The sequence below is a fragment of the Trichogramma pretiosum genome, unplaced genomic scaffold, assembly GCF_000599845.2.
Source record: "Trichogramma pretiosum strain Unisexual culture from Peru unplaced genomic scaffold, Tpre_2.0 scaffold43, whole genome shotgun sequence".
NCBI classification, from domain to species: domain Eukaryota; kingdom Metazoa; phylum Arthropoda; class Insecta; order Hymenoptera; family Trichogrammatidae; genus Trichogramma; species Trichogramma pretiosum.
Window position 1 is genome coordinate 315,286 of NW_019640864.1, and position 22,491 is coordinate 337,776.

The 22,491-nt window shown below is 40.8% G+C and overlaps 4 protein-coding genes across 6 annotated transcripts in view; 1 reads left to right on the forward strand and 3 right to left on the reverse strand.

Annotated features, from left to right (window-relative positions):
• Window positions 1-5,775: 5,775 nt before the first annotated feature.
• Window positions 5,776-8,151, forward strand: LOC106649590 (mitochondrial enolase superfamily member 1-like). The gene is made up of 8 exons (XM_014367058.2): window positions 5,776-5,960; window positions 6,038-6,294; window positions 6,389-6,494; window positions 6,603-6,718; window positions 6,798-6,952; window positions 7,058-7,406; window positions 7,470-7,704; window positions 7,838-8,151. The coding sequence occupies exons 2-8, from the start codon at window positions 6,211-6,213 to the stop codon at window positions 8,131-8,133; spliced, it is 1,341 nt and encodes a 446-aa protein (XP_014222544.1). The 5' UTR covers window positions 5,776-5,960; window positions 6,038-6,210; the 3' UTR covers window positions 8,134-8,151.
• Window positions 8,068-9,111, reverse strand: LOC106649591 (histidine triad nucleotide-binding protein 3-like). Its single transcript, XM_023457522.1, has 5 exons — window positions 8,853-9,111; window positions 8,669-8,786; window positions 8,402-8,595; window positions 8,224-8,327; window positions 8,068-8,151 (listed from the first exon to the last, which is right to left on the reverse strand). Exons 1-4 carry the CDS (start codon window positions 8,934-8,936, stop codon window positions 8,289-8,291), a joined length of 435 nt encoding a protein of 144 aa, XP_023313290.1. The 5' UTR covers window positions 8,937-9,111; the 3' UTR covers window positions 8,068-8,151; window positions 8,224-8,288.
• Window positions 9,112-9,262: 151 nt separating this feature from the next.
• LOC106649532 (p21-activated protein kinase-interacting protein 1-like) lies at window positions 9,263-11,517 on the reverse strand. The gene is made up of 3 exons (XM_014366974.2): window positions 11,314-11,517; window positions 10,868-11,030; window positions 9,263-10,770 (listed from the first exon to the last, which is right to left on the reverse strand). Exons 1-3 carry the CDS (start codon window positions 11,365-11,367, stop codon window positions 9,644-9,646), a joined length of 1,344 nt encoding a protein of 447 aa, XP_014222460.1. The 5' UTR covers window positions 11,368-11,517; the 3' UTR covers window positions 9,263-9,643.
• Window positions 11,518-12,144: 627 nt separating this feature from the next.
• Window positions 12,145-22,491, reverse strand: part of LOC106649693 (broad-complex core protein isoforms 1/2/3/4/5-like) — a 41,713-nt gene continuing 31,366 nt past the window's right edge. For all 3 annotated transcript variants that reach the window (XM_014367257.2, XM_023457515.1, XM_014367256.2), the window contains exons 5-10: window positions 16,001-16,525; window positions 15,466-15,808; window positions 15,142-15,297; window positions 14,255-14,590; window positions 13,713-14,163; window positions 12,145-13,625 (exon numbers count right to left, since the gene is read on the reverse strand). In XM_014367257.2, coding sequence (XP_014222743.1) covers window positions 13,409-13,625; window positions 13,713-14,163; window positions 14,255-14,590; window positions 15,142-15,297; window positions 15,466-15,808; window positions 16,001-16,525 — 2,028 coding nt within the window. In that variant the 3' untranslated portion in view covers window positions 12,145-13,408. The remainder of the gene's footprint in view (window positions 13,626-13,712; window positions 14,164-14,254; window positions 14,591-15,141; window positions 15,298-15,465; window positions 15,809-16,000; window positions 16,526-22,491) is intronic.

The following is a 22,491-nucleotide window of genomic DNA, read 5'->3' on the forward strand; positions in this document are numbered from 1 at the left end:
TGAATGACGTACTTTACGACTTATTGCATTTGTCCATCGTGAAATGTTTTCCGGTGTCGGTTCAAATTGGCTAGATGCCCAAATTTTTTCTCGCATTTGTCACATGCAAAATCTTTGCGACCCTCGTGGACTATCTCTTGGTGTTTGATCAAATTACCTCGTTCCCCAAATTTCTTCTCGCACTTGTCACACGCGTGATCTTTTCGACCTTCGTGTACTGTCCTTTGGTGTTTAAGCAAATCTGATTTTTGTACAAAATTATTTTGGCTTTTGCTGCATTCATAATCTTTGTGGCCGCTATGGACTAGTCTTTGGTGCCTCAACAATTTTGATCTACTTCCGAATTTTCTCTTGCATTTGTCGCATACGTAATCTTTGCGACCCTCGTGAACTGTTTTTTGGTGCCTGAACAAGTCCGATGTTTGTCCAAATTTCTTCTCGCAATTTTTACATGTGTAATCTCTGTGACCTTCATGAACTGTCTTTTGGTGTCTGATTAATTTTGATTTTTCTCCAAATTTCTGCCCACACTCGTCGCATCCGTAATCTTAGCGACCATTATGTACTGTCTTTCGGTGCCTAAACAAGTCCGACGTTTGTCCAAATTTCTTTTTGAAATTTTTACATGGGTAATCTTTGTGATCTTCATGGACAGCCTTTTGGTGTCTGATTAATTTGGATTTTTCTCCAAATTTCTGCCCACACTCGTCGCATCCGTAATCTTGGCGACCTTCGTGGACTATTTTTTGGTGCCTCAACAATTTTGATTTTTGTCCAAATTTTTTTTCACACGTGTTGCATGTGAAATCTTTCCGACCTTCATGCACTGTCATTTTGTGTACAAACAAGTTTGATTTTTGTCCGAATTTCTTCTCGCAATTGTCGCATGTGTAATCTTTGTGATCGAAGTGAACTACCTGTCGGTGCTTCAACAAATTCGATTTTTTTCCAAATTTCTTCTCGCAATCATCGCATTTGTAATCTTTACGAGCTTCATGGATTACTTTTTGGTGAGTGAGCAAATGCCATTTTACCCCAAATGTCTTCTCGCATTTGTCGCAGATGTAATCTTTGCTACCCTCGTGAACTGTATTTTGGTGCCTGATCAAATCCGACTTTTTTCCAAATTTTTTCTCGCAATTGTCGCTAGCAAAATCTTTACGACCTTCGTGAACGGCCCTTTGATGGTAGAGCAAATGCCCTTTTTGTCCAAATACTTTCTCGCACTGGTCACACACAAAATCTTTTCGGCCTTCGTGTACCGTCTTTATGTGCAAGAGCAAACTTCGATTACTTCCAAATCTTTTTGCACATTTTTCGCATAAGTAATCTTTGAAAATTTCGTGGAATATTTTTTTGTGCTTGAGTAAAGCTAATTTACTTTCAAATTTCCTCTCGCACTTGTCGCATGCAAAATCTTTGCAGTTTTTGTGTCCTGATATTTGGTGTCTACTCAAATGACTTCGGAACTCAATAGTATATTATGTAACAAGTGCGCGAAGCAGTTGACTCATCCAGGAGTTGTTTTCACCCGAGCGAAGCGAGGGTGCAAAGACTCCTGGGTGAGTCAACTTCCTCGCGGACTAGTTGCAAACGATATTTTTTAACTCTGCTTGCGAGAAACTAGGGTTTTCTGACGCTTTAAGGTTAGAAAACCCGTGTTTCGCGCACGCAGTGTTAAAAATTTTTTTTTGCACTTACCGCACGCGTAATATTTTTGATCATTGTGAATTGTGTCTCGGTGTGTTACTATACTCGATTCTAGAGTAAATGCCTCCTGACAAATATCATCAATGTATTGTTTGTAGTCTGAATCAACAATGTCGTGTTCACTTAAATTATTTTCAGAGATTTCAACCTCGGGGTTCTTCTCACTTTTATCCATTTAAGCGCCTGAATCGAATGATGGATCCTTCTATTTATAGCTGTGGATGTTGAATGGGTGACATTTATCTTCTGGTACTATATGGCTTATTTCATCAAAAAAGACACTCAAACTAATTTGTTTTTATTGTCAACTTGGTCAATGTTCGAGGAGCAATGCCAAAATCGTTTATAATCATATTGTTTACAATTAAGTTATCGACTTATCTATTTATACATGGTCTGTACAATATTTGAACCAGTCTCAAAATCTAACTTGACAACAATTTCTTCGAGGAATTGTTTTGGCCTTCTAAAACTAAGTGCTTTCAAAAAACTCCCTGAAATGTCAAGTAAATTGATCATTATACATATATGTATTCAGCAGCGGATTAAAAAAAGGTCTGTCACTAATGACACGCGAACTTTAATTTGCTTGAAGAGCTTCAATATAAGATTTTGGATTGATAAAAGTAATAAGGAAAGGATAAAACAATTATGAGAACTTTTACTAATTTTCAATTAATGTAGACAACATTATTTTGTTTGAATTAAGTAATTGAATGATTTCCACGTTAGTTTTTTCAGTAGGAACATATTTTTATAGCCGATCCCTTTTTTCTTAGTAAAAAAAATGAATCTGTCAGGAAATTTATCAAAATCTTTCCCTAGCGCATCTTTGATTAATTTAGGGTGACGATATTATTACGTGAGGTCTATCAAACATTGAGTTGCCAACTAAATGCTCGTCCTGTTCTCAGCTCCAAACAAGGATTAACAAAAAACCCTCAGCTGAACGTTTCACGCAGAGCTGCATAAACCAAGTCGATAAAAAATTCATAGAGACTAGTAATTAGTAGTCGTGTGGTTAAGAAATCAAGCATAAATTATGTCAGTGAAAAAAGGTGTACTAATAGTTATGTATAGGTATCGATACTTATTTACAATTGTCAATAATCATTTCTACTCGAAATTGTAGCACGTAATCTTTACAACATTTCATGAACTGATTTTTGATGTTGAAGCAAATGCACATTTTGTCCAAATTTTTTCTCTCATTTCTCGCAAGCGTAGTCTTTGTCACTTAAGTGAACTGTCTTTAGGTGTTTTCTTAAATTTTGTAGAAACCCAAATTTCTTCAGGTATTTGTGTCATTTGTAATCTTTCCGACCTTCATGGACTGTTTTTTGGTGCATAATCATAACCCATCTATGTCCAAATTTCTGCTCACACTTATCGCACTCATAATCTCTACGGTTTTCGTGTACTGTTCTTTGGTGCCTCAACAAATCTGATTTAACTCCACATTTCTTCTCGCATTTGTCGCATGCGTAATCTTTACGATTTTCGTGGACTATCTGCCGGTGATTAAGTAACATCACTTTTTGTCCAAATTTCATTTCACACTTTTCACATGCGTAATCTCTCTGACCTTCATGGACTAATTTTTGGTGTCTTTTAAAATTGGAATGTTGCCCAAATTTCTTCTCGCATTTGTCACATGCAAAATCTTTGCTACCATTATGTACTGTCTTATGATGTAAAAGCATATGCTGTTTATGTCCGAATTTCTTTTCACACTTGTCACATACGTAATCTTTTCTACCTTCGTGTACTGTCCTTTGGTGCCTCAACAAATCTATTTTCCGTCCAAATCTCTTCTCACACTTTTCGCATGTGAAATCTTTGCGACCTTCGTGAACGATCTGATGGTGTCTGAGCAATTGATGTTTAAGCCCAAATTTTTTCTCACACTTGTTGCATGCAAAATCTCTGCGAATTTCGTGGACTGTCTTTTGGTGTCTAATCAATTTCGATTTTTCCCCAAATTTCTGCTCACAATTGTCGCAAACGTAATTTTTGCATCTTTCGTGGACTGTCTTTTGGTGAGAAAGTAAATGAGATCTGTACCCAAACTTCTTTTCGCAATTATTGCATGCAAAATCTTTGCGGCCTTTGTGGACTATCTTATGATGTCTGATAAATTTTGATTTTTGTCTAAATTTCTTTTCACGCTTGTCGCATGCAAAATCTTTTCGACCTTCGTGGACTGCTGTTATGTGCAAGAGTAAAATTGATTTATTCCCAAACTTTTTTCCACAATTGTCACATATATAATCTTCGAAGACTTTGAAGGCTAAATCTTTACGATCTTTGTGTACTGTCTTTAGATGGAAAAGCAAATGTGATTGATTTCTAAATTTTTCTTCGCACTGGTCACACGCAAAATCTTTTCGGCCTTCGTGTACCGTCTTTATGTGCAGGAGCAGACTCCGTTTATTTCCAAATCTTTTTGCGCATTTTTCGCATAAATAATCTTTGAAAACGTCATGGAATATTTTTTTGTGCTTAAGTAAAGCTAATTTACTTTCAAATTTCCTCTCGCACTTGTCGCATTTGAAATGTTCACGATTTTTGTGTGCCAATTTTTGGTGAGTAAACAAACTTGACTTTTTCACAAATTTCTTCTCGCACTTGTCGCACTCAAAATCTTTATGGCTTTTGTGTACCGATATGTGGTGTCTACTCAAATGACTTCGGAACTCAAATTTTTCTTTGCACTTGTCGCACGCGTAATATTTTTGATCATTGTGAATTGTGTCTCGGTGTGTTACTATACTCGATTCCAGAGTAAATGCCTCCTGACAAATATCACCAATGTATTGTTTGTAGTCTGAATCAACAATGTCGTGTTCACTTGAATTATTTTCCGAGACTTCAACCTCGGGGTTCTTCTCACTTTTATCCATTTTAGTGTCTGAATCGAATGATGGATCCTTCTATATATATCTGCGAAAATTGAATGAGTAAAATTTATCCGTTGGTTTAACATGGCTTGTTTCATCGAGAACAACACTCAACCTACTTTGTTTTTATTCTCAACCTGATCAGCTGTGTTTGAGGGACGATGTCAAAATCGTTTATGATCATACTGTTTGTAATGTAGGTACAGATTTATCTAACTATACATTATCCTTACAATATTTGAAACAATTAAAAATTTTAACTTTGAGGGAGACGATTTCTTCGAAGAAATTGAATGGCCTTCCAAACCTAGTATTTCAAAAAATTCCTAATCGAAAAAATCATGTTCGCACAAAAAACTGATTATTTCAAACGTTGTCCACGAAGACTATTGAATTAATCGTTGCATTAGTCTTGGATAGCAAAAACATTACTTACTTAGATGCAATTTTTTTTATTGCTACAATGTGGGAGTAATTATTTTCAGTCGCACAATCGTTATGACGAAATTTTTTCTGGCAAATTTTTATTTGTCATAGTTTCTATTACCAAAACATAAAAATTTTAAGGTTTTCGTGCCATTCATCGAAAAGATTTGTTATTAAGTAACATTTACACGAGAAAAGAAGTCAATAAACCTAAACTTAATATTACACGACCAATTATCTGTATGCTTCTTTTTTGAAAAGGATATAAAAAGGTAATCTTCATAATCCTCGTAATCCAAGGAAAATGTTTTTCTGCCAACATTTTCATATTTTCGTTATAAAATGAAGAAAAATTAAAAAATATTCTTTCACTCTAGGTATATAGTTTGATCGGATATGATGATATTTGTGTAAAACATCGTAATATATACTGAATTAACATTATTGAAACTCAAAAGGTTACGCCACCTGCAGTTTTAATAAAGTTTTCCGAAAAGTTTAATACGCAGAGACTTGTTTATTTACTATTGTTTCTTCTCATAATAATTGCTTCCTCATAGAGGAAGCTCTGTGATATTTTTTTTTTGTCTTCCGAAAGTTGTACTTTTGTCTTGGAAAAAACATTTCAACGCGATATAAAACTCAAAATAGAAAATAATGCACGCGAATTTGGCGCGCTCAACTCACCGTTTTTCTACTGCTGCGGAGTATGGTATAAAACGAGTATACAGTGGTAGGTAATTTCTTAGTGTGGTCGGCTGCCGGCGGTGCAAGTGCACTCGAGCATCGTATCGAGACCCAAGTCACGTACCAAACATAACAAGAAATGAATCGATTTGTTGATTGTTACAGAGGAACTTTTGAATATTCTCGTGCAAAAGTCCACTCGGTTTAACAAGCTACTTGTGACGAGAAAAATAAATGGTAAATTACTCGCGGCATAAATTTAATATTGTAAAATGTGCCAAGAGTGTGAGACATGCAGTTAAACATTTGGGAAGAATTACAGCTGAACACTGCATGTGTCAAGACAGAGATAACACAAGATGTTATCTCTCGAGGCATTGCGAACAAACATTGCACTCGGTTCTTCGCCTCGATAATGCTACTGCCCAAAACACTTCCAATCGCAGTTCAGAGCTAGCTCGCAGACTCGCATTCGTTGATCGTCGCGATGGATGAATTTCACATCACCAAGGTAGACGTGAAGGACGTGAGATTTCCAACTTCGTTGAATCTCGACGGCAGCGATGCGATGGTAAGAAAAATACGAAGAAAAAAAGCTGCGGCAAATTTAGATACATATATACGCCAAAAATTTCATTCCAATTATTCGTTCTGTCGTTCAAAAGCACACGAGCCCGGACTACTCGTGCGCATACGTAACGATCAGGACCAATGACGAGAACGTCGAGGGCTACGGTTTGACGTTCACCTGCGGCCGAGGCACCGAGATTGGTTTGTCACACTCTTTTGACTCTTCCTTGCATATTTCTTTCTTTTTCATTTTTTACGGGCGTGAATCCTCGCATGGATAATGTTACATGTGTGTGTGTGCCCGCGCAGTTGTCCAGGCGTGTCGAGTTATTTCGAAGCTGATCATCGGTACGAAGTTGAGCGACATTTACCATGATTTTGCTGCATATTGGAGGATGATAACCAGTGATCCGCAATTGCGATGGGTAAGAGAAATACTTCGATTTAAGCCCACACGTAAGCCATATCGATAAAAAAAAAAAAATAACGTCACTTTCAATGTAGCTCGGACCGGAAAAAGGAGTGATGCATTTGGCCACTGCGGCCCTGGTCAATGGCCTCTGGGATTTGTGGGCGCGCATCGAGTCGAAGCCGCTGTGGAAACTACTCGTCGACATGTCACCCGAGCAGCTGATCTCTTGCATCGATTTTCGATACATGTGAGATATTTATAAAGCTAAATGGAGCGACGTGTATCGCTGTGTAATAAACGTTAATTGTTGATCGTACGATGGCCGAATTCGGCTCTCTCATTAATTTTCCAGTACCGATGCCATCACCAAGGACGAGGCTGTGGCGATGCTACGAGCCAATTCGTCGCGCAGAGCCGAGCTTGAGTCGAGTCTCCGCGCTACCGGTCTGCCGGCTTACACGACGCAGATCGGCTGGCTGGGCTACGGCGATGAGCAGCTCAAGTCGCTTTGCGCCAAGTACTTGGCCCAGGGATACAAGGCGTTCAAGGCCAAAGTCGGCCAGGACCTGGTCAGCGACTTGCGACGCTGCGAAATCATCAGGAAGGCCATTGGTTACGAGAAAGATCTGATGGTCGATGCCAACCAGGTCTGGGACGTCGACCAGGCCGTTGATTGGATGAAGAATTTAGCGAAATTCAAGGTATGATCGGAGCATTCTGAAAACATTTCGATCTCTTATTGAGCTCTTATCGATTCTATGCAGCTCAAGTGGATCGAAGAGCCTACGTCCCCCGACGACGTAGCCGGGCATGCAAAAATTAGGGAGCAGCTTCGGCCGTTCGGTATTGGAGTTGCTACGGGTGAAATGTGTGCCAATAGAGTCATGTTTAAACAGCTACTGCAAATGAAGGCCATCGATTATTGTCAAATCGATTCGGCGAGGATCGGCGGAATCAATGAAATTCTGGCGGTGTACTTGATGGCTAAAAAGTTCCAAGGTTGGTAATAAGTAAATAATGTTATAGTACCCATTCAATGTTGCAGATAAACTTTATTTTCTTTTGTACCTTAACTAAAAGATGAAACAAAAAAATTTATTAATATTTCATCTAAAATATGCACCCTTTACAGTACCAGTCTGCCCTCATGCTGGAGGTGTGGGTCTCTGCGAGATGGTCCAACACTTGCAGATGTGGGATTACATCTGTTTAAGTGGAACTTTAAGGAACAGAATGATTGAGTATGTTGATCAACAACATGAGCACTTTGAAAATCCAACAGTAATTAAAAATGCACATTATATGCCACCAACGAGTTACGGCTACTCCACAAAAATGAAAGAAGAAAGTTTAAGAAAGTATGAATATCCCCATGGTACAGAATGGCAGCGCATGATTCATGAAAACATTTTTCCAGCCCCTGAATAAAATTTAGCATAAGATTATCTGAAAAATAAGTAAAACTTGTTTTATGACAATCAATCATTCATGGTTAATTCAGAAATGAAATTTGCTTACCTAAAACTGCATTTAAACAAATCCTTGGTATCAACAAACTATGAGAATCACTATTACAGTCAACACTAACTATCTTTGATGAAACGTGATTTTACGTAATCTGTCTGTAATAATTTACATCTTGTATTCAATATTAACAAAAACCTCATTTAAAATTCAATTTCTAAAATTTACTTACGCCCACAAACCAGTAAGAGTTTGGCTTAAACATCATATTTTTCACAAAACTCATTGATTCTACTGGAGATATAACATGCAGGTGTAAATGGTTAACAGTAGTAAACGGAGGCCAATGAAATCCTGTTCGAGTTGAAGTTTTTTCCAAACCTAGACGATCAATAATAATATCTACTGTGGCAACCATCTTATCATCTGTAATTATTAATATTGTAAATTCGCACACAAGAGTAAATGAAAACAAATAATATTTCCTTATCATACATACAAATTTCTTCATCTTTTTTTTCCATGACTTTAGCATTGACAATGTGAATCTTAGGAATGATAAGATAGTGATGAGTTGAGGCAGGATTTATATCTTTGATGCAGGCAACATGCTCGTCCTTGTAAAAAAATTATAAGCACAATATTGTAACAATAACTAAAAGATTAAAGAGCTGCTTATTCACCTCATAAATATTTGTACCAGGCTCTTCTTTCTGAAGAATTTTGCAAAACACGCAATTATTTTGATAATTTTCAACAGTAGCCATACTTGTAAACGAATATAAATTACATCAAATAAACATTTCTTGGCTATGATTGACTTTTACACTAAAATTTCTAGCAAAGTACGTTTAACACGAGCAAAAAATCAAATATTCTGTGGAGTTGAGCAACAATAACATTCCCGATTTGACGTTAATGTCTGACGGTCAGTAAACCAAGTGAAAACTTCACAACCCTGAACACATGTCATCAATTTGAATTTGCAGTTCAAATATGAATCTGTACTTTTTTGTAGTACATTAATACAAAAAATGTTGGTACATAAAGGAGTTGTTGGAAAGTTTATGGTCAGCAAATAACTCAACATTGATTTTACTTTCATAAAAGATTTTTAATTAATTTAAAAATTATATGTACATAAAGTTTAATCAAACAGAGATTGGAACATTGAAAAAAGGAGTTCATTAGATGGTCTGAACCTTAAGTCAACAATACTCGCGAAATTATAAAATAAAACTAGTAAGAAAATTTTAATTTTCTTTAATTTCTTATAGAAAATTTTGCCAAAAACGTATTTTGTTTTTACTTAAAACACAGAAATAAGTAATCACATCAGAAGACATTTATACTAAGTTGAAATCACAAGTTTAAAGTATTAAAGTATTTTCTATGTACAGAATAATAAAAATATTTAAAAAATCTATCTAACTATGTACAGTATACATAATATTATATGTAATCAACAAAAAGATCAAATTTTTAATGTTTGAATCTTTTTCAGTCTTTTCCTATGTGTAGAATTTTTCTTCTTCTGATTTTCTAAAGTCTTCCGCTTTTTTTTATTACAAGTTGATTCATTTTCTACGTTTTCTAATTTATGTTTTCTAGAAGATTTATCGATTTTATTGACTTTACTAGTTTTACTTCTTTCTTGAAAATCAAGTTGACTGTCATGAGTAATTTTGTTTTTTTGTTTGCTACAGTAAGCTTCATTTTTTCGTTTCTTTTTTGAATTCTCTTCAATTCTATCATCTTCTTCTAACACTGATGCATTTCTTTTATTTTGTCCTTTTTCGAAATTTTTGATGTTATCTGTTCTTTGTTTTTTACAAATATTTTCTTTGTTATTATCATCATCTTCAAGTTTTCTGGACTTTTTTGTTTTAGATTTTTTAGTGATTACTATTGATTTATTACCTTCATCTTCAATCAGTATCCTTTGACTTGTTCTGGAAACACTAGAAATATTTTTTTCAACAGTATCATTTTGTTTTAACAGAGATGTTAATGTCATGAGAGAAATTTCATTATACATAGGTTTTGTATAATTTTTCCTGGTATTAAGGTTTAGCTTATTCAAATATGTCAAGTCATCTTTTTCAATAGACCACAACTTTATTTCTCCCAAACTTGAGACAGAAGCCAATAAGTTGTTGAGTTTAGCCATGCATCTAACTTTGTTGTCATAAGCTCTAATTTCATTGATCACAGAACCAGTTTCTAAATTGAGGATACTTATCTTGCCATTTTCTAAACCAATAGCAACAAATTTCTCATCTAAAAACTTGATGCATTCTACTTCATAATCAAGTACAAAATTTGCTTTCATGCCAGTTGAGAGAGTGTACACGTCAATTTTGTTATTAGTTACTATCAAATAAGTATGTTCACTAGGACTCCAGGTACAAAAATTTATATCCAAAGTGTCCATTTCCCATGGCGATAAAGTAGTAGCATAAGCTTGTCTGCCTTTGACGAAGTTCCAAGTTCGTAAAATTCCATCACAACTTATTTGCCTGCTAATTTTATCTAATATATCTTTGCTGGCTGATGTTAGCTGTCTTACATCGAGGGAGAAATCCATACTGTTTATGGTGTCTAAAAAATTGTCGAAATTTTTCAAATTATAATATATGATGATATAAAATATTATGCATCAAATTTATCTTAAATAAATTGTAAAACAATTATTTACCATTATGATTAACTAGTTTTCCACTTTCAATGGTTGAGAGAGTGTCATACAACCAAATGGAGTCATCAACAGTTGAAGAAGCTGCATAGTGTTTCATGGCAGGTACACGTCCAAAGTTAGCTAGATGTGAATGAGATGCTAAAAAATGCTCCATTTTATATTTCTAAACAAAAAGAGACACAAAAAATAAGTCAGTTTACTTTAATACAAAAAGATGGATATTTCTAGAAGTTCTAGAATCATCTAGAATGTCACGAATCTTAAAAAAAAATTATCACGGTAGAGATAAAAAATTGAAACTAAATATCTGTAGAATCTGTGTGAAAATTTCGAGTTACTCAAAATATTTATCAGTAAAATGGGCAATGTTTATAATAGGAGGATGTTAACCTGGAGCTAGCCGGTAAGCCGATATGAAGACCTACGATGTAATTTCGTATACTTACATTAATAACATCGTCGACTGCATAGCCAACGACAACATCTGAATTGGGTAACATTTTCACTTACAAATGCACTGCAAATTTAATTATTTATAAAAACCTTACACGTGTTTTAATGAAATGTCAACAACGTAAACATTACGTTATGTTGAGATGCTTATTGTAATCTGAAGCGTTGAGCGTCGTATTTATATTGTGCCTGCGATACGATGAAAGATCTGTTATTGGCTGATGGCTCGAAGTAGGAATTCGCGTTCTCGACTTTTCGCGCGCGAACACAGCAGCTTTCAAATTTTTGCTCATGGCTGGAGTTAGCGACGAAATGTCTAATAAAAAATCAATTGTCATGCGAATTGGATCAAAAGTTTATAAGGAAACAGAGGTAAATAAAAATTGTCGTATTATTTTCTACTGTTGAATTAATTTTTAATTTAAAATATATAAACTGTACATGTATTTATAAGACATATAATGATTTCGTTAATTTTTGCGCGATGTTCTCTATCTTTGTTGTTCGTACAATGAGCATTTTTAGCACACTTTTGTCGTGACTAATATGAAGTAATCAAATGCTGAGATAGTTTTTTTTTGAATTCCTTTTTTTAGCAAGCCGGACGATACAAAAATTTTACCAAATCATAGAAGAATGATTTTGCTTTTTCTAATTAATCGTCACAATAGGCTTAATTTTGCTTACTTACTCTTACACAAGAAATGAATTACAATATAATTAAATCGTAGCCCCTAAATTTTCTAGTTCATACTATGCTGAGCAACAAGACTCGATACCATAACTCACGTTTTACGCTCATTTCTTTCAACTTCTCTCCTTAATTTTTTGTTTCATCTTTGAAAATGATTTATTTATTTTTTTTTTAATTAGCTTACTATGTTTTTTTCTACACAAATCAAGATTTATTCCTAAAAATACGTATTTTGCACTGTTCCACTTTGATTATATTTATCGCAAATACATTTTCCATTCTCTTTCCATACTCGCCTTCCTAAAATAAAGTTAAAAAAAAGCTTGTTGATTTTTAAAGCGCATCTTTTTACAATAATATAAAATAAATTTCGACAAATCTCAAATGCTAATCGTGAAAAGACGTAGGTATACACCGGGTTTATAGTTCTCTCTCGAAAGAAAACTCACTTTAATTAAAAACTAAAATTATTAACAGTACAAAGGCTCATTAATCGATCTCATAAAAATTAAAACAACAATCGATAAAAACGATTGAAATAATTGATATACAATATAATATACTCAATAATATATATAAATATTTAATCTATAAAACGCTAACAAAAACGTGGAAGTTTAAAATGTTTATCTGTTTTCTTTATTAAAACTAGTTTGTCCTCGCAATTCCATTGTTTGCTCACCAACATCGCTCGGAGTCAAATGTAAGGATTTACGTAAAAATCCTCAGGCAGCTGAAGTTTTTTGTTTTTTCTTGTTTATTATATATTTATATATTATATTCATTAATATTTAAAATACGAATCTCACGGGTAGCTCGTCCCACTGTACAGTGTAGTGTTTTTTCCTCCTTTATCAATGCAATATAATAATATATAACTCTTAAAATTTAAAGATAAAACTAAGTTTAGCTGTTTTTAGGTCTTTTTAGCAATTTCTAAACGGAAGATACAACGTGTATGCTTGGAAGCAACAATGAATGAATGATGACAATGAAAAATGAAAAACAAAAATTAATGACGATGAATGATCACTAATCCGATGGAAAGTATCCACAAGTATTACATAGTGCGTTCTATGCTTTCAGTCTCGCTGGTTGCCCTTTCGCGCTTTCAACATTCGTACCGAGTGTTGTTTTTTTTTCTACTTGCGCTACTTTAAATGCTCGCGTACTCGACGCGGTTTTTAACTTTTTTCATTTTCGCGTAATACTGCGATCGCTCAGTCGCACTATTTTTTTTTTTTTTTATTATCACTCTGCGGCATGAATACGACAGCCGAAGAGTCCAGCCTCTTTGTTAAATTTTTTATTTTCGTGTGTTCTCTTTGGAATCACGTTTCGTGAACCTTTTACTAGATCGCGGGCCGGCAATCGATCTAGTAAAGGGGCAAATTTCAGCTGCCCTGGTAGGTCATCTGCTCGGGCAGCGGCGACGTGTGATTGTTCTGCGTCGGGCTCGGATGGTGAAAGTGCTGCGACGATCCGTCCTGGGACATCTCGTTCTGCGACATGACCGGTTCCTCGTACTTGCCGCGCTTGAAGCGCCCGTAGAGCGATGAGTAGGGTAGATTGTAGTGTATCGCCGCTTGATTGATGCTCATGTGCCCCAATCTGCGAACAACAAAAACAACATTATTCGCGCATCAAATCGCACCCAGCGAGAACAAAGAATCCGAACGAGAGTGCGGCAAGCCTTACCTCACAGCCTCCAAGGCGTCGGTCATAGCGTCCTCGCTCCAGGGCGTAGGATTGCTCCTGCTCAACTCAATACCCTCCCTCTTGCAACGCCCGTAAAGCGTACCCGTAGGTATGCCAAACTCGGTGGAAGCTCGTTGCACGGAGGTCTGACCGGATCGGATTGCCTCGAGTGCTCTGTCCAAATCAGCCGGGGACCAAGCCGTGGGACTCGCGTTAAAGGGCGCGGCCAATCTTATGCCTTCTCGCCTGGCTATTTTGTACAGAGTACTCGAAGGTATGCCGAAGGCTTTAGAAGCTTTATTGGCCGATATCGTGCCCGTGCGCAGAGCCTCCAGGGCGTTGTTGAGGCTCTCGTCGCTCCACGACTTGGTCGGTCCGTCTTTTTTTGGCGTGTCGATGCCGAGCCTGTGGGCCCGCTGCCACAGCGTCGTCGATGGAATCCCAAAGGTGGCTGATAAAGAGGCGTGCGCAATGAAACGTTAATTAATGAACAGGTGGCCACGAGTGGCCAAATATTATTTGCAAAATAATTGCTCTCTTACCAGAAGCTTTGGTGAGGCTCATGTCATGATTTCGGAGAGCCTCGAGCGCGGCGTCCATGTCCTCCTGCGTCCAGGACTTGGATCCGTGATGATGCGAGCCGGACTGCGAGTGATTTCGCGAATTGTTCTCGCCGCCGGGCGAGTCCGAGTGTATCGAGCTGCCGGAGGGCATCAGGCCCAGCAGTTCCGGCGTGATCATCATCATGTTGTCGTCGGCCTTGGAGCTGACGCTCGCCCGGTCGGACATGTGGCTGTCGATGTCGATCGTGTCCGACGAGTCCATCGTCTGCAGGGTCTCGAACTTGACCTTCACGTCGTTGTCGCAGTTCTGGATATCTGCGAACGACGGTTCAGTTTTCACAGTCATTTCAACCGGTTCAGTCTTCACATGCATTTTCGACAGTTCGGTATTCCCAAAAATTTCCGATTGCTCCTCCATTGTGGCGAGCGTTAAATCAGTTCACTCTCACTGCTAATGCGAAGGACTTCGAGTCCTTTATAAGCATAAATAATCAAGTCTCGCCCCGACTATCTTATCTCGTTCGCTTCTCCCGCTCGCGGAAAAGAATCGAAAACAATTGACTTAATCGTTCTTAACGAGTTACGATTGGATTTGCTATTTGGCTCCGAGAGCGCAGCGTCCGGCCGCTCTTTGTGCGTGTTTTATTGTAGGAGCAGAAGACAGAACGCGCATAGATATAGTACGGCTAACGGCCCTGCCGGTGGCGGCGACTGCAGCCGAACGAGAGCGCCGCGCGGTGTGTTCGCGCGAAACTACGCATACGAGAAACTACGTGCATATGACATTTGCTAACTTGAAAGAGCGAAATTTGAACAAGAAAATACTCAAAAAAAAACAAAGTAAAAAATAGGCCATGTGTGCGCACCTGTCGTGTGGTTGTCGGGATCCCGCAGGTGCGTCGTGGTCGTGCCGACGAGGGTCGCGCTCGGTGGCGTGGGCTGAGTCTCGGGCGGCAGGTCGACCTCGCCCGGATCCGTGTGGTGGCCATAGTGGCCGAGGCCCGTGTGACAAAACATGTCACCTATAAAAAAGAAGGAGAAAAAAAAGTTGCACGCAGCGAGCCCAAAAAAAGAAATTATAAAAATCTGCTATCTCTCTTTCACTCTCTCTCTCTCTCACTCGCTCGTCGCTTTTTTCAATAAATTTCAATCGATACTCGAAATAAACATGATCGCGAGCAGCTCCTTACCGTTGTTGCTCGTTTTGGTGGCTGCGTTATTGTTGGCGCTGCTGGGACTGGCACCGCTGCTGCTGCCGCCGCTGCTGCTGCTGTTGCTGCTGTTCCTTCGGTTGCTGTCGTCTGGGTGATCGGCGGCGCCGGCTGCGGCCCCGTTGGTCGTCGTTAATTTTTTCTCGTTGTTGTTGTTGTTGTTGTTGTTGCTCTTGTTGATGTTGTTGTTGTTGTTGATGATGGACGGGCTGGAGTCGAGCACGACTAGTGGTGTACTCGCTGCGGCGGGCACGTTGGCTCGGCCGGTCGTGTCCATGCACTCGTCATCCTCGTCGTTGCCTGACCAGCAGTCCTGTCGATTCTGTTTCCGCGAAAAAAAGTAAATAGGTATACACGTCCAGAAAATGACAACTCTAGAATAAGTTCGAATAAATATCGTGAGTATCTATTGGCAGTTTGTAGCCTCCGCGAAATGTATTATAGAAAGTTTATGTTTACACGCACATTTGGCATGTAGAGTAAGCTACAAACTGCGAGCAGACGCGAATCTCACCTCTTTGGCGCAAAGTCGCGCGTAGACCTCTTCGTCGTCTTCGTCGTCGTCCTCCTCCTGCTTGTACTTGGCCTTGGTGTCCAACTGGCTGTGATGATAATAATTGTAGGCGATGTGTCTGGGGTGGCGAGCCGCGGCGCGACTCGTCGCCTCGTGGGCCGGCTGGGGCTGCAGAAAGGAAGACGAGGCTGCGGCCTGCGATGCGGCGGAGGACTTGCGCGTCGACGATCGCTTGTAGGACGGCGAGGTGCGCTGATGCTTGCCGAACTTGGTCCAGTTCAGGCGCGGCGTGGACAGGCTACCACCACCGGCGGCGGACCCTTCGCGCCTGCCTCCCGACGAGCGATGACGATACGGCGACGAGGCCCGATGATGGTGATGATGGGGACGATGATGGGGAAGATAGTCGGCCGGTGGCGTGCTGAGACTGACCGCCGACGGGCCGATTACGTCGCCGCCTCCGGTCTCCGCCGACACCTCGCACAGGCCCTTGATTTTCAATTGATCCGCCGTTCTCAGCAGCGACTGCAATGCACAGAAAAACGTGAAATTATATTTATGCGTGTGAGCCAGCTGATCGAGAGATTCATATAGAAGGCGAAGAAAATGAGAAAGGGGGAGAGAAAAAAAAAGGCGGTAGGGAAGCTTTCATTCGATTACGTAGCCGATCGCTCAGACACCGCGTCAGACAGACAGAAATTCACTTATTTTACGCTCTCTCTCTCTCTCTCTCTCGTCTCGAGATTTTTCTCTTTTCTTCTTCTCGTTCGCCGGTTCGTGACGCATGACGGTGAGAGGGCGAGAAGAAGAAAAGCTCCGCTATACGGGATATAATTGAAAAATCCTCTTATTTATCATTTAAAGAGAGACGAATGAAAAGAAATATATAAATAATGTTTAATAATAATCATCATCATGGCGACGAAGCCAGAGAACCGATCACGAGGCTCTCTCTCTTTCTCTTTATATATCTTGATTCTTTAATCAAGCTCAGGCCAGAGGAGCAGCAGCGCATGTTATATATATATGACACGGAGGTCTCGAGCGGGGAATATAGGAGAGCGATTAGGAGAGAGCATCCCCTTCTTTTTCGGCCTATCGGGCTGTCCTGCTCTCCACCACCATCCGGCTGCAGGCGCGAACCACCACCTACACAGCACCGCTGGTATATAGCCCTATTGCACCCTCCCTCGCGGCTGCTCGCTCGTGTCTCTTTTTCGCTCCTTCTCCACCTTATATATATGTGTGTGTTCTGTATAGTTTGCATATAGTCTGCTGCATTCGCATTGCTTTTATGCTCTGATTTTCGTTAACTCCCCGTGCCGCATTTGGTACTGCTACGTACGTACGGCACAATAGTCCGCGCGCGCGCTGCGTAAGCATCCCTTCGGCGCTGCCATTCTCCTCCCCGCGCATCGTTCGATGCTTCCTATCAATTTTTATTCCTCCACTCTCTCTCTCTTTCTCTCTGTCCTATTCTTTCTCTCTGCTTCGTATATATGTGCGTGCACGCGTATGAACAAATTACGATGTATTAAAAAAAGAAGAAAAAGACAACGACGACGTCGAACGACTACGACGAAATAAAAGAGTCAAATCAGCTTAGTGATCGCGCGCAGACTTTATAGAGGGGCTGCCGCTACGTCGCCGTCGCTGCTGCGCGCAAGTATATCGCGTCCAGGGCTAAAGCACGCCCGCGGCTCTGCCAGCCGAATCTACCTATACATACGCAACACATATATAGAGTTAGCCTGCGGAAGAATGGAGAGTCGACGTCGACGTAGCTGCTGCTGCGACGAGCTCTCGCGCGCGTAGGCCTCGCCCTCTGTGTTAAAAGCTCTATGCTCGACGTCGCGCACGCCAGACCAACGTGTTTACGTGTGTGCGTGGGTGGCTGCTCTATGTGTATATGTATGTGTGAGTGAGCTGTGCGGCTGCAACGATGGCACAGACACAAACTCCGCTACATATCGACCCTCTCTTGCTTTCCGCGTGCGAAGCACTCCCCCTGCACCCCTTCGCCCACTCTGCTTCGCTGCCGACGCCGCCGACGCCGGTGTATATTATAATGCTCTCCCGTATGCGCGCCACGTGCGTTTCTTGGGTGTGCCGTCGCTGCTGCTGCTGCTGCTGCTGCTGCTGCTGCTCGTTCGAGCTTCCGAGCTTCTTCCCTCCTTCATTTTCTTCCGTTCACTTTTTTTTACGAATTTTTTTCGAAACTTAATTGGCGTTTCGATCGAACGTTCGATACGAGAAAAAATGTACATCACTATAGGCGAGGGAATATAGGAAATAATTCGGAAAACGTGATCATTAGGAAATTTTTAATGATCATCGACGATGAGATTGGGATTTACAAATATGCAAGAGATCCTATACCGTCCGAACTTTGCTTTTCTCATTCCCATACATACACGATTTACTAGTCGAAGGGGGTGCAAAAGGTCTCTTCGCTGCTACTGCTGCGAATATATATAGAGAGAGGGCGTGAGTAAGTGAGACCGGGGATTTTCGATTCAGCCTCTCTCACTCGCTCTTTCTCTCTCTCTTTCTCTCTCTTCGCGTAATACTTGATAATCCCTGATTTCGCTGACTCGGCATAGCGGCAATTTTACACCGAATAACCATCCCTTTCTCTCCGTACCTCGAGAGAGCGAGCGATCCCACCCCCTCGTGTGCAACCGATAATAATTACACCCCTCCTTTTCTCTTATGCGCGCCGTGTATGTACGCTAGTAGCTTGGGAAAATTAAAAAATCTTCTCTACCGTTGCCTCCTTTTTTTTGTTTTATTATTATTATTTCGTCCCCGCGTACAGCGCGTCGCGCACACCCCGTGCATTTGTACAAAATCGATGCGCGCCCCCGGTTCAATTTGACTGCGCTTAATTTTTTCTTTTCGTTCTTATATACTCAACGCGACGACAAAAAATACAATCGAGAGATTTTAATTCGATTTGTTTCGCAAAACAACGCGACACGCTCGCGACGAATAAAACATTCGATGATTCTAGAGGAAATTTCCTACATATTAACGTGGGCGTGGATGCAATGGGAAAACGCAGAGGAGGAGTAGCGATGTATAGGAAGAGGAGGGCGGACTGCTGCTTGATTGCCAAAAAAAAAAAAGAAAAAACAGAAAAAAAGGCATCTTGATAAAAATTCAAAGCTATCGCGCTCGGTACACGTACGACATGGCGTCTGGACTGGCGTGTTATATACGCAGGGGATGCGAGTGCAGCAGTAGCAGCACTAGCACAGCAGTTGCGTCGGCGGCGGCGGCAACGACCACGGGGTAGATTTTATACTCACACATACACGCGCAGCCTCTCTTCCAATCAATACTCCATGGGTTATAAGAGAGAGAGAGAGATCCTAGAGAGAAGGAGAGGGATTCAAGGGCATCGCCCGACCAATTATCCCGAACTAATTGACGCCCTAACGTTGCCCTCCCTCGCGCCCATAGCTAGACTGCTGCTTTATATCCTGTGTGCTATACCTATATGTAGCACATGATGTGCTCGGTAGGCAGAGCTCGACGATGTACCGTCGTTAGTTTCAACTTTGGCGTACGTCTCTTTCTCTTCGTGTACATCTGATTTTTCCCTGTAATGTATTATTTACCGTTTGTGCCGAGTCGATCAATCGCTTTTGCATCTGTACAATGATGATATCTTTTCTTTGTACTTTCTCGAGCCAAATTGATTCAAAAAATATGATAATGCGTAATAGGTTGCGCGAGCGCGCACACGTGCTTGAGCAAAAGCCCACGTGTTCCGTAGCATGATTGAGACAGACACGAGAGAGAGAGAGAGAGAGAGAGAAAGAGAAAGAGAGACAGAAGGAAGAGAGAGAGAGAGAGAGAGAGAGAGCTATATAGCAAACGCGAAAAGGAGGTTAACGTCTCAAGCGACTGGATGGATAGCCTGTGTAATATACCCGAATAAAGAAAGAAGAAAATCCGCGAATTTTTTACACCTTTATGTAGCTATACAAAATATAGCGAGACAAAAGAATTCATTTTTTAATGCGTCGTTAAATGCACGGCAGTATTACGTGTCATAATTACGAAACGATGACACACATGTGCCGATAACCGATCGCGCCTCGTCTCTAGGTCAGAGTCAACGAAAATCCTATCCGTCATTCTTCTTCCCTATCTTTCTTTCTCTCTCTCTCTCCCTCTCTCTCTCTATGTTCGCAAAAATCTGCTTTCACTCTTTTTCGTTGTTTATATATAAATTCCTCTCTTTCATGCGTACACACAGTGCGTTTTTGCCCCTCGCGCTGCAATGCACAACCTTTTTTACTTGCACTTTCGCTTTTCTGTGTGCGTAGCAGCAGCCCATATAGCTACGCACAATGCAGGAAAATCATCGAGCCCCGCGCGCGCGTGCACCGCCCTCCAGTTAGCTATAGAATTTGCGAACGAGAGAGAGAGAGGGAGAGGGAAAAAAAGAAAAAGTCATGCGTTTCGCACCAGTTATATACATACCGATATACCCAATGACACATAGGAGCGAATAGTTGTTCGACTCGTCTATGTACATATTTTTTAGTTAAAAGGGGGATAGAAGAAGAAGAAGAAGAGAGAGTAGAATAAAAAATAGGAGCAGTTGAGAGATTTTCTCGGCAATTCGCTATTACATATGCTGCGAGTTCTATACGTAACACATATACCTAGAGCACGAGCGCATAATATACGGGGTATCACGCGAACTCTTTTTTTGCTCCCTATATCTCTTTCTCTCTCTCTCCTTGTGGCTCCTTACCTAGTACCTATCTGTGCAGTATATATAAGTATATATATAGTGCACGAAGCGCAACCCCATTCGAGAACCAGATTTTCCTCTTTCTCTCTCTCTTCCTTCTCTTCCGCGTTTCTTGCCGTTTTTTCTTGTTGTTGCCTCGTTCGCTCTCCGACATTCTACTTTCCCCGTCGTTTGTCTCTCTCCTATATATACCACTACTACTATATACGCTATACTATAAGCACTCGCATTCATGTAAAAGGGCGTAAGTTCCATTCATTCCTTATGATCTGTGTGTGTATATATACGCGCACGTGTGTGTGTGTGTGTGTGTGTGTGTGTGTGTATTTGTAGCAGCCACGTGCGATGCGATCGAGACGCTCGCAGCTCCACGTGTTCTTCGCTCTCGGTTCGAGCGATGTGGAATAGTACATTAAAGTAAAATTTTGTGCTCGCTGCGAAAATAGAGCACAACTCCTCTCTATACATAACATCGTGAGCGTCGTTTACCATCATCAAGACGACGACGACGACGACGACGACGAGGTTCACTACGGGGCAGCGCGCGACGCGTCGCATGCGTGTGTGTTTCGAACATTAACGACTATTTTTAAGCAACGATTCTATACAGTATACGACGACGAACTGCCTCTTTCGACTCTGCCCTCCGCATAAAGTATTACACATGCCGTTTAATGCTATTTCTCCGAGTCGCCGGGCCACTCGACTTCGGTGCTGCTGCTACTGCTGCTCGCCCCTAAAAAAAAGAGAGGAAAAAAGTAAAGAGAATCTAAATATTCCATGGAATATTTTTGCGCTGCGCGGAAACTCGGCAGCGGCGTACGTACACGGGGCACACACGATCGACACATGAACGCGATCGTCGTCGCTGCCGTCGCTGCTTCGCAAAAGAAAAAGAGAGAAAAAGAGCCATGTATACACCGAAGTTGGAGTCTCGAGCTTGGAGCACACGGGCTTTTACGGGTCACTTTAGAGCGCAGCGCAACGTTGGAGCGAGCGCGCGGTCTCTATAGGAATCGTAAAAAGCAGCAAAAAAAAAAAAGAAATGGAAAAAAAAGTGGCAAAAAGAACAAGAAAGAACAAAACGTCGGCGGTGGCGGCTGCGGCAGCAACAGCGACCGGCGAGGAGCGATTACGATCCACGCACCAACGCTGCTTGCTGTGCTGCAAGCGTCGGCCGAGCGAAATTCCGTAGGTCTCTCTCTCTCTCTCTCTCTCACTCGCTCGCTCGCTGGCTCGCTGGATCTCTTTGGAGAGTCCGAGAGTGTATGCTATGGCATTATATAGGGCCGGCCAGCGGTGGCGGCGGCTACGGCGACTGCGGCGATGCGAAATATATATATTTTTTTTCGAAGGCCAGCGGTCGGCTCTCTCCGTCTCTCTCTCGTACACACGCGCTCGCGCGAGCTCGAGAAAAGCATTTTGTGTGCGCGCTCGTGAGAACGAGCTTCTCGCGCGATACATGCCCATATATACCTCCTATATATATATGCTACAACAACGTGTGCGTATACATACGCGTTCGATCATCCAGAACCCGAAAAAGCAGACGCTGCTCTCGCTCTTTTTTTTGCTTCGGCTTTTTTTTCATTCGCCGATACTACAGCTCGCCCCTATATTCGTTCGAGTATGTGTATGTGTGTGTATAATAGCGAGTTTACGGAGTGCGCGTTTATTATATACAGTACATCTATACGATATATTTAAATATAATGCGCGG